Below are 14,602 nucleotides of genomic sequence, written 5' to 3'. Positions count from 1 at the left end.
CCTTAGTCCCAGCTAATATGGTCAATATTCAGGGATTGCAGAAGTTGTAGCCCAACGTCTGAAGACCTCTGGTGTCAGAACCCTGACTTAAAGTTTCAGGCATATTAAATGCCTAAAATGTATTGAGCAGTGTTCAGGAGGGAAATGGTTTCTGCACTGTCTAAGGAATATGGACTGAAAAAAGAGAAGAATAAAAGGAACTGCATTATGCAGATTTTTGGATGTTAAGAAAATAAATTTAACTAAAGATGATAAAAATTTAGAAGCCAGTGGGGATAGAGACACAGCATAAATATGATCACAGAATAGGCGAGAAAAATTCAGCAAGCAGCGCCGTCCTCTATGAAAACTTAATAAAGAAAGGTAGGGAATGGTATGACCAATTAAATGCAATACTCAAGGCAAAATAGAACAAAGACTTCGCTTGATATTTTGTTAGTTGCAAGAGACAGTAAAGGGCAAGTTTTTGAATTGTATACATATGATTAGGAAAACCAAAAGTGGTAATGACACTCCTTGTACCAGATTAGAAGACTGAAGAAGGGTTAGCGGTGGTTCACACGTCATGATAAGCTAGGTTTGCTTCATGCACACTGCTCGGATTGGGTCCACCCTTCCTTACTTTGCTGTGCTGGAATGAAATGAAATGAAGCATGGCCCCAGGTTAGTGCTACACACGATTTGTTTCTCTCCAAACCAAGAAACAAGAGAAGCCATGATGTGTGCAGTCTATGTAAGGGTGGTAGGAAAGAATATGAGAGAACAAGTGGGAGAAGCCCTTTCGTATGCTACTTGTGTGTGAAGGTGTCTAGAGAAGGCAAGTTCAGTAGAAAGGAACAAGAGCAGGATCTGTGGAATAGCAGCAAAAAGCAAAACCAAGGGATTTAAAATTAGGGAAAGCGGGAATACCAGAAAGAACATAAATCAAGAGAAAATAGAACCATGCCCAAACAGCCAACGTTAAGGGGTGTGTGTGAGAGAGTTCATGAAAATAAATTTATTTGAAACTGAAAAGCGATCAATAACAAATAGAAGGGAAAATAAGTTGCAGCACCTGAGATGAGCTGCAAAATGGCGTCTCCCGACAAGGGAAGCTCCCACGTTCATTTCAATGAACAATGCCAGTTTGCATACACATTCATTTCTGTGTATGAATTTGCTCTCTCCACTTCAATAAATAGAACTTAGGCCCAAGATATCTGTATGGGCATCTTCAGTTACAAAGATCTCAGGACTAGGCTTCTAGCATCTAGTGCAGGCATCCCCAAACTCGGCCCTCCAGATGTTTTGGGACTACAACTCCCATCATCCCTAGCTAACAGGACCATTGGTCAGGGATGATGGGAATCGTAGTCCCAAAACAGCTGGAGGTCTGAGTTTGGGAGTGCCTGATCTAGTGAGTAAACCTCACTAGCCATCCCTTTACAGTGTAGTCCTATGCGTTTCTACTAAGAACTAAGGCCACCGAGTTCAGTGGAATTCCTCCAAGGTATATAGCAGTTGTTCCCAATTAGCTAAGTACTGTGGAACCCCTGTTGTTCAAAAGCCAAGCCATGGACCCCCTGCTTTTTGAAAATGTTGATACATCAGTGGTAGTTTTAGTACTGTGAATGGCACCACCGTACCCTCCAACATGTCCCAGCGCAAAACCAAGAGGCACGTCTTCTAGGCTGCGCTGTTGCATGAGTCACGTGACCTGTGGGAGTGCACAGTGTCCAAAACCACTTTTTTTAAGGCACCACAATCTCATGTGAGAGGCGTGTCTGGCCACAATCTCACGTGTTCTGGGACGCTGTGCTCTCACAAGAGAGCATGGCCATCCAAAATTGGATGTTCCAGGCAGTTGATGGGTATGTGTATTAGACCCCAGGGTGGGTACCCCAGGGGGTATTAGACCCCCTGAGGTCTGTGGACCACCAATTGGGTATACCACTGGTATGTAGGATAGACTTGGTAGGTTTACAAGGGGCGTGGTTCTTAGGTTTTCATGTCTTAGTCCCGATTTAACCTGTTTGATGGTTATATTGTCAATTAGTAGTTTGTACATACGGTTTGTTGTAATTAAGCTTGATTTTAGTTTAGTAATGTGATGGTAGCTCCTGTGGCCTCTTACGGGAGAAAATGTACAAATTCACACATTCACTTACACAAATGTGAGTTCCATTCAATTCAGCTGGTCTTATTTCTACTTCGTATAGTAGCAGATGTTGCTGGAAGTGCAATCGCCGTTTCTTCCTTTTACTGATGCAGAAGAAGAATTTGTTGGTGGAACATTTTCTTCAAGCTGTCTTAAGCTTCTGAAAACATTTCACAGTTTGAAATATTTTGGTTGTAGTTACTGTAGGAAGTGTGAGATACATAATTGCATAACCATTTTACAAATAGACAGGACCTTTTCAATGGCCACACCAGCACTAGCTGTTTATTTCTGGAAATGTTTAAACTTTTTGTAAAGTTGCCTCAGAAATAGCTTATACATACCTATATTAAAAAGTACACAATAAAATGCAGTTGTAAAAACCCACCTGCGGTATCAAATAGCAGAACCAGCAAATGAAAGTAGAAAAGACAGCTGAAATACTACATAAAGCTCAGGAGAATAGGATGGATTTCACCTGGCATGTGAAATAGAACAAAGTTGGCACCAGTCAAACATGTCCAAAATTCGGGTGCCACCACGGAAAAGGCTGTCTTCAGTAGCCATCCCCCTATTTCAGAATGGCAGGCACTTGGAAGACGACAAAATTGATGGTAGGTTCACGTGAGACAATGTAGTGTTTCAGATGCTTCAGACAAAGGCAGTTTAGGGCTATAGAAGTATCTCGCTAGAGACTCATCAGGCAAGCTCCATGTTGATTTTTCAAAGGCAAGTAAGGACATATTTTTAAGGAATGCTTTTAGGGAATGATTCTGGCCATTTGGTTGTCTTTTAAACTGTGCATAAGAACACAAGAAGAGTCTGCTGGATCTGCCAATGGCCCATCTAGCCCAGCATCCTGTTTTCATAGTGGCAACTAGGCAACTTATAGAAAGCATGTAATAAGAATCTGAGCACAACAGCATTCTCTGCACTCGTGGCTGGCAACTAGCAGTAGTCAGGGTCATGCTACCTCTGACAGCAGAGGCATAGCTGTCAACGGTTCCCTTTTTTAAAGGGAAATTCCCTTATTCCAAATAGGATTCCTTGCAAGAAAAGGGAAAAGTTGACAGCTATGAGCAGAGGTGGAGCATGGCTATAGCAGTTGGTAGGTATTGATAGCCTTAACTTCCAGGAATTGGTCTAACTGGTGATCACTACATTCAAACTGGTGATCACTACTACAGTGGTACCTCGGGTTAAGTACTTAATTCGTTCCGGAGGTCCGTACTTAACCTGAAACTGTTCTTAACCTGAAGCACCACTTTAGCTAATGGGGCCTCCTGCTGCTGCTGTGGCACGGAGCCCGATTTCTGTTCTCATCCTGAAGTAAAGTTCTTAACCTGAAGCACTATTTCTGGGTTAGCGGAGTCTGTAACCTGAAGCGTATGTAACCTGAAGCGTATGTAACCTGAGGTACCACTGTACTTCTTATGAGAGGAAATAGCTGTGGAGAGATGTTCCGAAATTGTAATTATGGATTGGATGCTGTGTTGCTTGTTAGGGGCTGCCTAGTCACAGCACAGGATATAAACTGCTCGCTCTCTCTCTCTCTCTCTCTCTCTCTCTCTCTCTCTCTCTCTCTCTCTCGCTTGCTCTCTGTATGAAATAAAATGAAATAAAATATGGAAGCCAGTAACTTGACTTAAATCATTGACCAAAACACAACCACTTCAGTGAACCCAGTAAAGTTTCATACTAAAGTTTTCCTAACAGCATCTTCTGTGCTGCATGGTGAATTGAATTGGGAGAAGTTTCAAAATTGTATGCAACATGGTTCAGGGAACTGCTGGTTAAATGGGGAGAAAACTTAAAAATAAAAAAAACACCAGGTGTATTGAAATTGCTGAGTATTCCAAAGGTAAGTCTTTGGATCCCAGCCCATGTTTCCACTTAAAAATAAATAAATGAATGAATAAAATACATAATAAAGGAAGTTCCAATTTTACTAGACGGCAGAACCATTAAAGCTTTCCAATTTATTTTATAACAAAATTCACTTTATGCTAGACTTCATGCTATTTTATATTATTTTTGCTAGAAAACGGAACACACTTCTCCATCTTCATACTTCATAATCTTACACTATTAACTTCACTAGAGTGAGTAATCCTGTTTAAGTCAATAGGGCTATTCACGGTAATAACACTAAAAACCTATGTTCTTGTTTATTAGTTCAGTGTCTATAGAAGGGAGATGTATGTTGTGTGTGCGTCTAGTGTTTCAACTAACATTACTTTTATTCAGAAATGTCTATGTATCCCTTGTTTAAAAATGTGCTTGTTTACTAGATAATTAAGTTCTTGCTCATGATTTGTCATTTTAAGATAGAACATTGAATTCCATTTTAAAATCCCAAAAAGTAGGGTTTTAAAATTTTGTTTATTGAAATAAGGTCTGCTTGAAATATGTTGAATACCTACAATAGTAAAGAGAAGCACATATAGGAAATTGGAACCTGAGAAACAGAACATACCACTGGTTGGTATAGCTATTAGGTTCAATGTATTTGATATTGGCAATTTCCTGCACCTTGATTCTTTAAGGGAAATGTGTTAGCAGGGCTCAGCTGTGTGTTAGCTCATTATAAAATTATATTGGTTGGATCCTGGCTTTCCCTGCACTGGTGGTAGAATCTCCTAGGTGTTTTGATAATAATAATAATAATAATAATAATAATAATAATAATAATAATAATAATTTATTTATACCTCGCCTATCTGGCCGGGCTTCCCCAGCCACTCTGGGTGGCTACAAAAAAATATTAAAATACTGTAATACATCAAACATTAAAAGCTTCCCTAAGCAGGGCTGCCTTCAGATGTCTTCTAAAAGTCTGGTAGTTGTTGTTGCCTTTGACATCTGGTGGGAGGGCGTTCCACAGGGCAGGTGCCACTACCGAGAAGGCCCTCTGCCTGGTTCCCTGTAACTTGGCTTCTCGCAGTGAGGGAACCGCCAGAAGGCCCTCGGCGCTGGACCTCAGTGAAGCCAAAAGTGAGGAAGGCGATTCTTGCCAGTTGTCCGTTCACCCGTAGGACTCAGTCCCCCTCGCATACTGTTCCCAGAGGTCTCCTAATCCCCTGGAGCGAATTTCCAGGTGGAAGGAAGAATTGACAAAAATTGTATCCTCTCCCATTCCACAAGTGGGATTTCTTCTAGATTCAAAGGCTTCCATGAGTGGCAGCCACCCTTCTGTTTGCAGAAGGCAAAATCTAGACCCAGGCTATTGAAACAGCATTATTAAATTTATGATCGGTTTCCATATCACTTTTCATAAATACAGTGTTTAATTATGAGGAGTTTTAAAGGACTTGAGACCTGTTAGAGTGCATTTAACATGTCTGTAATTCTAAAATCTCTATTTCCCCCTCCACATTTTCAAGGCAGGGATTTTTTTAGGGCTATTTCTTAGCCTATTGTGCTGCAGACTGTTCACAAAATTGTTCTTTATCAAGATCTAGCGGTGCATTATATGTGAGCCTGGCTGCTTAACTGGGAAGGGTTTGCTTTACGTCTCTTCAATTCATTTAAATTTTTTTTGTATGCTTCTAAATATATAATTGTATGGGTGTTGTCGCACATTTACAATGTGTAAAATAAAAAGCCAACCTTGAGAAGAATGCATCCTACTAGACAAAGAGAAGATAAGAGCATTGCATTTTCCCTATTTTATATAAATCCTTGTCTCTAACAATACAGGCTTCAGGAACCTAAGCCCATCCTTTCCTGCGGCGCTTTGGCGTGAATTGTCTAAATATGTGTATCAGTTAAGCTGAATAAATATTGCTTAGTACAGGGATCCCAAGTGGTATTTAGTATTCCAGTGATATTTTGAGTACATATAGGGCTAAATTATAAATGTTGACTTTATTACTTGGAAAATTGGCTTCATTCAGGTGAATTATAATTAATAGATTTTTGGCGTAGACAGTCCTTAAGGGGTATGCTGACTTTATCTTATTTCCCCCTTTTAAAAAAGCAAGAAATTGGTTTCGTGACTATATAACTTTTTTTGGACCCTCTGATTTGTTAGGAAACTGTCTGCCAGGGCACATTTGCTGTTTCAGAGTTATCCACAGGAAAACAAATTGTGTGTCAATAGGTGTTCATGGAGTAGGCAGTTGATGAGCAGTTTCCTTCTGCAGTTTTTGAGAGGCACCGAAAGTAGCCCTACTCATTCATACCTGACTTCCAAGTACTCACATTCTTTCCCTTCCATTTTACCCTCATCACAACCCTATGAGGCAGGTTAGGCTGAGAGATAATGAGTAGTCGAAGGTCACAAAATGAGCTTCATGGCTAAATAGAATAAAAGCCAGTATCTTCTGAAAAGAGGCTATGGGAGGTCCCATTTAAGGAAAGGGCAAAGAGCAGCAGTTATGCTTTTTCCCCTGAGAACTAAAACAGAATGAGGATTTTGCAAGTGAATGTGTCCCTGTAGATCCAAAGCAAATCCACTTTGAAAGCCGAAATAGCTAAAAAATTGAAGAGCAATAATGACCCCAAATTTCATGTTGTGTTTCCATATTTAAAATTCAAAATGATATGGCCAGATGCCCTTGTATGGGTGATATACAGTGTTCTCCTCAGCGTAAATCTTCTGAAATCAGTGGACTTCAAACACTTTTGTCCATTGATTTCAGTGGCTCTCTTCTGTGACTTAATTAGGTATCACCCTCTATTTTCCATAAAACCACTTGACATCTTTCTCCTTTAGTCCCATGGATAAGTAAGTGGATGGACTGTTGTTGTTGTTGTTTAGTCGTTTAGTCGTGTCCGACTCTTCGTGACCCCATGGACCAGAGAACGCCTGGCACCTCTGTCCTCCACTGCCTCCCGCAGTTTGGACAAGCTCATGCTGGTAACCTCGAAAACACTATCCAACCATCTCATCCTCTGTCGCCCCCTTCTCCTTGTGCCCTCCATCTTTCCCAACATCAGGGTCTTCTCCAGGGAGTCTTCTCTTCTCATGAGATGGCCAAAGTACTGGAGCCTCAGCTTCACAATCTGTCCTTCCAGTGAGCACTCAGGGTTGATTTCCTTCAGTATGGAGAGGTTTGATCTTCTTGCAGTCCATGGGACTCTCAAGAGTCTCCTCCAGCACCATAATTCAAAAGCATCAATTCTTCGGCGATCAGCCTTCTTGATGGTCCAGCTCTCACTTCCATACATCACTACTGGGAAAACCATAGCTTTAACTATGCGAACCTTTGTTGGCAAGGTGATGTCTCTACTTCTCAAGATGCTGTCTAGGCCTGTCATTGCCCTTCTCCCAAGAAGCAGACGTCTTTTAATTTCGTGGCTGCTGTCACCATCTGCAGTGATCATTGAGCCCAAGAAAGTAAAATCTCTCACTACCTCCATTTCTTCCCCTTCTATTTGCCAGGAGGTGATGGGACAAGTGGCCATGATCTTCGTTTTCTTGATGTTGAGCTTCAGACCATATTTTGCGCTCTCCTCTTTCACCCTCATTAAAAGGTTCTTTAATTCCTCTTCACTTTCTGCCATCAAAGTTGTGTCATCTGCGTATCTGAGGTTGTTGATATTTCTTCCGGCAATCTTAATTCCGGCTAGGGATTCATCCAGACCAGCCTTTCGCATGATTAATTCTGCATATAAGTTAAATAAGCAGGGAGACAAAATACAGCCTTGTCGTACTCCTTTCCCAATTTTGAACCAATCAGTTGTTCCATATCCAGTTCTAACTGTAGCTTCTTGTCCCACATAGAGATTTCTCAGGAGACAGATGAGGTGATCTGGCACTCCCATTTCTTTAAGAACTTGCCATAGTTTGCTGTGGTCGACACAGTCAAAGGCTTTTGCATAGTCAATGAAGCAGAAGTAGATGTCTTTCTGGAACTCTCTAGCTTTCTCCATAATCCAGCGCATGTTTGCAATTTGGTCTCTGGTTCCTCTGCCTCTTCTAAATCCAGCTTGCACTTCTGGGAGTTCTCGGTCCACATACTGCTTGAGCCTTCCTTGTAGAATTTTAAACATAACCTTGCTAGCGTGTGAAATGAGTGCAATTGTGCGGTAGTTGGAGCATTCTTTGGCACTGCCCTTCTTTGGGATTGGGATGTAGACTGATCTTCTCCAATCTTCTGGCCACTGCTGAGTTTTCCAAACTTGCTGGCATATTGAGTGTAGCACCTTAACAGCATCATCTTTTAAAATTTTAAATAGTTCAGCTGGAATATCATCACTTCCACTGGCCTTGTTATTAGCAGTGCTTTCTAAGGCCCATTTGACTTCACTCTCCAGGATGTCTGGCTCAAGGTCAGCAACCACACTATCTGGGGTATACGAGACATCCATTTCTTTCTGGTACAGTTCCTCTGTGTATTCTTGCCACCTCTTCTTGATGTCTTCTGCTTCTGTTAGGTCCTTTCCACTTTTGTCCTTTATTATGGAAATCTTTGTATGGAATGTTCCTTTCATATCTCCAATTTTCTTGAACAGATCTCTGGTTCTTCCCATTCTATTGCTTTCCTCTATTTCTTTGCATTGCTCGTTTAAGAAAGTCTTCTTGTCTCTCCTTGCTATTCTTTGGAAATCTGCATTCAATTTCCTGTATCTTTCACCATCTCCCTCGCATTTTGCTTGCCTTCTCTCCCCCGCTATTTGTAAGGCCTCATTGGACAGCCACTTTGCTTTCTTGCATTTCCTTTTCATTGGGATGGTTTTCGTTGCTGCCTCCTGTATAATGTTACGAGCCTCCATCCATAGTTCTTCAGGCACTCTGTCCACCAAATCTAAATCCTTAAACCTGTTCCTCACTTCCACTGTGTATTCATAAGGGATTTGACTTAGATTGTATCTTACTGGCCCAGTGGTTTTTCCTACTTTCTTCAGTTTAAGCTTGAATTTTGCTATAAGAAGCTGATGATCTGAGCCACAGTCAGCTCCAGGTCTTGTTTTTGCTGACTGTATAGAGCTTCTCCATCTTTGGCTGCAGAGAATATAATCAATCTGATTTCGATGCTGCCCATCTGGTGATGTCCATGTGTAGAGTCGTCTCTTGTGTTGTTGGAAAAGCGTGTTTGTGATGACCAGCTTGTTCTCTTGACAGAACTCTATTAGCCTTTGCCCTGCTTCGTTTTGATCTCCAAGGCCAAACTTGCCAGTTGTTCCTTTTATCTCTTGACTCCCTACTTTAGTATTCCAATCCCCTATGATGAGAAGAACATCCTTCTTTGGTGTCACTTCAATAAGGTGTTGTAAGTCTTCATAGAATTGGTCAATTTCAGTTTCTTCAGCACCAGTAGTTGGTGCATAAACTTGGATTACTGTGATGTTAAAAGGTCTGCCTTGGATTCGTATCGAGATCATTCTATCATTTTTGAGACTGCATCCCAGTACAGCTTTCGCCACTCTTTTGTTGACTATGAGGGCCACTCCATTTCTTTTACGGGTTTCTTGCCCACAGTAGTAGATATGATGGTCATCCGAACTGAATTCACCCATTCCCATCCATTTTAGTTCACTGATGCCCAGGATGTCAATATTTATTCTTGCCATCTCATTTTTGACCACCTCCAACTTACCCAGGTTCATGGTTCTTACATTCCAGGTTCCTATGCAATATTTTTCTTTACAGCATTGGGCTTTCCTTTTGCTTCCAAAAGTGGAAGGACTATCATAGTGGATGGACTATCATAGGTTAAAAGGTAGCAGTCTTGGGAAATATCCAGTGCTTTCACAAAATGTTTAGGGGTGGTCATGAGAAATTTGGTTAAAGGTTTAATAGTCTGGGTTTGCGTGCAAGAGCATAATAACAGCCATTTTTTTCCTTTGTTCAAACAGGTGCAAGAGGCTTACCCTGCAACCATTGGCTTACCTTTGGCGTCAGAACCAGGAAACTTTGCTCAGAGAAATGATCTCCTCGAACCTTCAAGCTATAATCATAAAAGTAGCAGCTTTTGGTAAGAATCAGAACTAGAATAATTACTAAGGTGAAGCATGTTTGATGTTTTATTATACTTCTATGTGTTGGAAGCCACTCAGAGTGGCTGGAGCAACCCAGGCAGATGGGCGGGGTATAAATATTATTATTATTATTATTATTATTATTATTATTATTATTATTATTATTAGCACTAGTTGGTTTTACCAAAATAGAAATAGAAAGAGAAAACATGCATACAGTAGATAGCTATGGAGACACCAGAATCTGTTTTGTGGATAAGATGTAGCTGGTAAAATAAAACTGTACCAAGCAGAGGTGAACTATGGAACAGAAATATGAAGAACTTCATTTCCATGACTATATATTTAAACAATTAATTGAACTTCTCTGTGATAAATATTTTTCACACTAGACAGTGAAAAAGCGAGAGGCTCTTTTCATAGCCATCATTATTAAGTGAGTGTGTTTTTCAATAAAGATTCATACATAATTCAACAGTTTACAGTTCGCTCATGAGTGATACAAATGGATGGCTTGACATTGGACCATTATCTCTATAAAGTAGAATCGACTTTGATGGAAAGGTTTAAGTAAAAACTTTACTAACAGCAATCAATATATAACTTTGCAACTAATTAGTGAGAGGCTGAAGGCTCACACCTGCTTTTGTTGTAGATGCCTCTCTTCCTGCTGATTCAATGCTACCCTCTCCCATTCTACCTGTCTCCTATCAGATTGTTCAAATGGCTATTTTCCCATTCTTCCTTAAGGAGCAGGCAAAGGGGAACCCAGTCAAAGGTTGTTGGGTTTTGTTTTTTAATGCAGTTGCACTTTTGGCTCTGCTAATACTAGGGTTCAGGGCATTTGTTTTTGCTCACGGCAAGTTGAAAATTTGAATGTAAGCCTAAAACATCTTTTTAACCTGGTACTTTGCAGATGTTTTGGACGGCAACTCCTGTGGCCATGTTGTTTGGGACTGATGGGAATCGTTGTCCCAAGTAGAATCTGGAGGGCACTGGGCTAGAAAAGGCTGGGCTAAAATAATTATTTACAGTAGCATATAAAAAAAAGGTCACTGAACATGTGTCTGCATATAGGGAAGTGTGCGTCTGAAGGTGTTTAGGAAAATGCGGTTTCACTATTGCATTTCAAATCAATACACTGTTTTACTTTCATTGGACGAATTGTAATTTTAACATTGAGCTCACCTATTATGGAAGATGGTTTTGACCGGTCACAAAGATCCATCTAAGCACTGTATTGAAGCTGCATTTATTGAATGGCATGTGGGTTCTCTAACCACACAAACTGATGAGAAAAATATTAATAGGCCAATGCATCATTTTGAAATTACAACCCTCTGAGCAATCTTTCACATAAAAGTATTAGATGAGGGTTTAGGTATAAAATTTGAGAGAAGGACCTTTTCCCTTTGGGGGTCAGTAGAGGTTTGTGGCCCATTAGACCAAGGAATGACCAGTATAATAGGAAAGAATATGTTCTACATGGGTGGATAAAAATATATTTCTGATAAATTGTGTTGTAGAATCTTGGCATGAATCAAGCCTCATCGTCGTCATCTGTGAGCTGAGCTGTTTCTGTTTAAGTGCTTGCTTTTTCCTCCTTTCTGAAAGCAAGAGTTCATGTCTTAAGGGTAACATTCATAAGAGTTAACAGAAAAACTTCAGCTTTGCTATTATATATAAAATATATTAGGTTGGAACTTGAGTATCTATTAGAAGAAGTAATAAAATGTTAATTCTTCTTCAGCTGTGATGCTTTGCCAGAATCATTTTATTTTTACAGCACTTCTGGTGTGAACAGTAAAACTAGACCATCATAGGTTCATTCTGTGCTTTCTTAACATTTATACAAAGGAAGAGAAATAACGGATTCTAAAAAAATCTGCCTTTGGTCACAAATTGCGGATTCTTTTCGTTTGCTGGATTTGGTAGCACACATACACCCTCTCTGTTCTTCCAGTATGAGTCTTCCCTTTAATTAGGCTGCAATCCTAACCAGGTCTGTGGCCTTAATCTCAGGAGAGATATTGTTTTAATGTATACTCTTGAAGCAGAACCATTGCAAAGCTTTGTGTATACCTATGAAGCATAACTAATATAGTTGCTGTCATTCAGATTATGCTTCGTGATGATCAGGTGAGTTTTTATTTTTGTGTTGTAAGATCCTCTTCAAAGATATTATAATTCAATTGAATTTGTTTGGCAGCCAAGTTATGTTTCAATATATAAATCAAACCTTTTTTAAAAAAATAAATAAATAAAACACCAAACCTTAGAAAGGGGTAATTCTTGAGCGATACAGGAAATGACCTTAGGGGTGACATTGCTGGTGACCTGTGTCATCCCTTAAGCAAGATAAACTTGTCTTTGTAACTCAGCAGCTTAGAACAAGTTGGAATAGGCTTGCTGGTACACAAAGAGCCCTTTGTGGTGTTCTCCTTTAAAGCACAAATACCATAAATAGTTGTAGATAGTAATTAGAAAACGGCTGCCCTTTTTTCTTTCTTTTTTTCCTTTGGCTACAGGTAGAAAGATCTTATCGGACTAAATTTCTCACCTGCCTAGGGCAGTCATAATTAGATGTAAGCAAATTTAATGGCGCTTGTATGCTCTGAGGCCATTCTGCAGTGCCTTAATAATTGTGTGCTTTATTAAAGTAGGTTTAAGGTATGGCGGCTGTTTAACGTATCAAGTGGCACAGAAGTTAAGGTATGGGTTACCACTTTACCTTTTAGATGAATAATCAAAGCTGCTTTTAAGCTAAATTGCAGTAAATGTATTTGGAATAACACCTTTAAAAGTCTGAGGGGTAATGCATTAGATGGCACATTGCGCAGATGTGAAAGGAATAAGCAAATATGTAACTTGAGCGTGACATTCATCAACACTGGCATGCTCATACAACCTCCCATAGCTCTGGTATCCATTAGTTTAATAGACGCTAGTAGGAAGGTGTAAGACTGTAGACAACACATAATTATACAGGTAAATGCACATTAATTTTAGAACACTTTTCTCAATCCATATTTACAAATTAATATTTGGCTGTTAGGCGTTTTACTTTTCAGGAGGTTAGTGTGCTTCCTCCAGGCTTTTCCTAGTCAGAAATCCAGTGGAACTTCTTTCTCCTCCTTCACAACGAGCAAACCAATTTCATATTAGCACTGCTGTGAACGGCCATTTTCTGCTGTTGGTTTGCGAGTGTTACTGCCAGTGAATGAGCTTATACTAGTGGGTCTTGGCTGCCTCCTGTACAAAAATAAATAAAATAAATGGTTGTGATAGTATTTATTATTGTCACTGTTTTCAGGTGTCCACATGTATTGTGTAGCTAGCATAAAAGGTAAAGGTAAAGGTACCCCTGCCCGTACGGGCCAGTCTTGCCAGACTCTGGGGTTGTGCGCCCATCTCACTCAAGAGGCCAGGGGCCAGCGCTGTCCGAAGACACTTCCGGGTCACATGGCCAGCGTGACATCGCTGCTCTGGCGAGCCAGAGCTGCACACGGAAACGCCATTTACCTTCCCGCTGGTAAGCGGTCCCTATTTATCTACTTGCACCCGGAGATGCTTTCGAACTGCTAGGTTGGCAGGCGCTGGGACCGAGCAGCGGGAGCGCACCCCGCAGCAGGGATTCGAACCGCCGACCTTTCGATCAGCAAGTCCTAGGCGCTGAGGCTTTAACCCACAGCGCCACCTGTGTCCCCAAGGTAGCTAGCATAGTGCCTATCATATTGGCCATGTTGACTAAGTCTGATGGGAGCTGGGAGACCAGCAACCTCTGGGAGACATTACGTTAGCTTACCCCTGCCTCACAACACCCTGTAAAGTAAGTCAATATTATTCACACCCATACTGCAGGTGGAGTGACAGAAGCTCATAGAGGGACAGAGGGTTTGTGACAGAGGCAAGATTCAAACCAACATGCAGCCCAGTCTCTTAGTACCCAAACTATACCAGTGGCTCTCTACTGAATTCCAATATTTATTTGTTTCTTGAGATTTGGTCAGGGTGCTGAGAGATGGGGTAGCTCCTGAGCACAGAGGCAAGAAAAAGTCAAAAGCAATAAGAGAAATCAGGTGGAGCAGGAGGCAGCAACAAGGTGCAGCTAACCAAGCGGAGAACACAGGATTTATAATTTAAGAGTTGTCTGAAGTGATCAGTAGGCAACTTAAACCTGCCAGGAGCAAGACCTCAATGCCTTTCATATCTACTGTGTCAGGGAGATTGTGGGCATCACAAGGCAGGACGGAGTCTCAAACCAATATGTGTTCTTCCAAGCCCACATTCCCAGGACGTTCAGACTTCTGTCTCAGCAATGTCTACGCTGGCTTGGTCTTGTCCCCAGAATGGAAGATGGCAGGACCTCCAAGGACGTGCTTTATGGGGAGCTGGCTTCAGGCGCCGGGCCTGTTTGCAGACCAACTCCGTGTTACAAAGATGGCTGCAAATGTGAAATGAAGGCTGGCAACTTCACCCCTGCCCTGTGGAAATCCCTTGCAGACAACTGCAGTGCCTGGAGACAGGCAGTCAGATCAT

The 14,602-nt window shown here is 41.0% G+C and overlaps 1 protein-coding gene across 5 annotated transcripts in view; it reads left to right on the top strand.

The window, feature by feature from the left end:
• The window catches only part of DPH6 (diphthamine biosynthesis 6), a 239,935-nt gene that overhangs the window by 53,337 nt on the left and 171,996 nt on the right, over window positions 1-14,602 (top strand). For all 5 annotated transcript variants that reach the window (XM_081886627.1, XM_081886628.1, XM_081886629.1 and 2 more), the window contains exon 5: window positions 9,941-10,059. In XM_081886627.1, coding sequence (XP_081742753.1) covers window positions 9,941-10,059 — 119 coding nt within the window. The remainder of the gene's footprint in view (window positions 1-9,940; window positions 10,060-14,602) is intronic.

This window comes from Podarcis melisellensis, assembly GCF_964234715.1.
Source record: "Podarcis melisellensis genome assembly, chromosome: 1".
Lineage (NCBI taxonomy): Eukaryota > Metazoa > Chordata > Lepidosauria > Squamata > Lacertidae > Podarcis > Podarcis melisellensis.
This window is presented reverse-complemented; position numbering and strand designations above follow the sequence as displayed.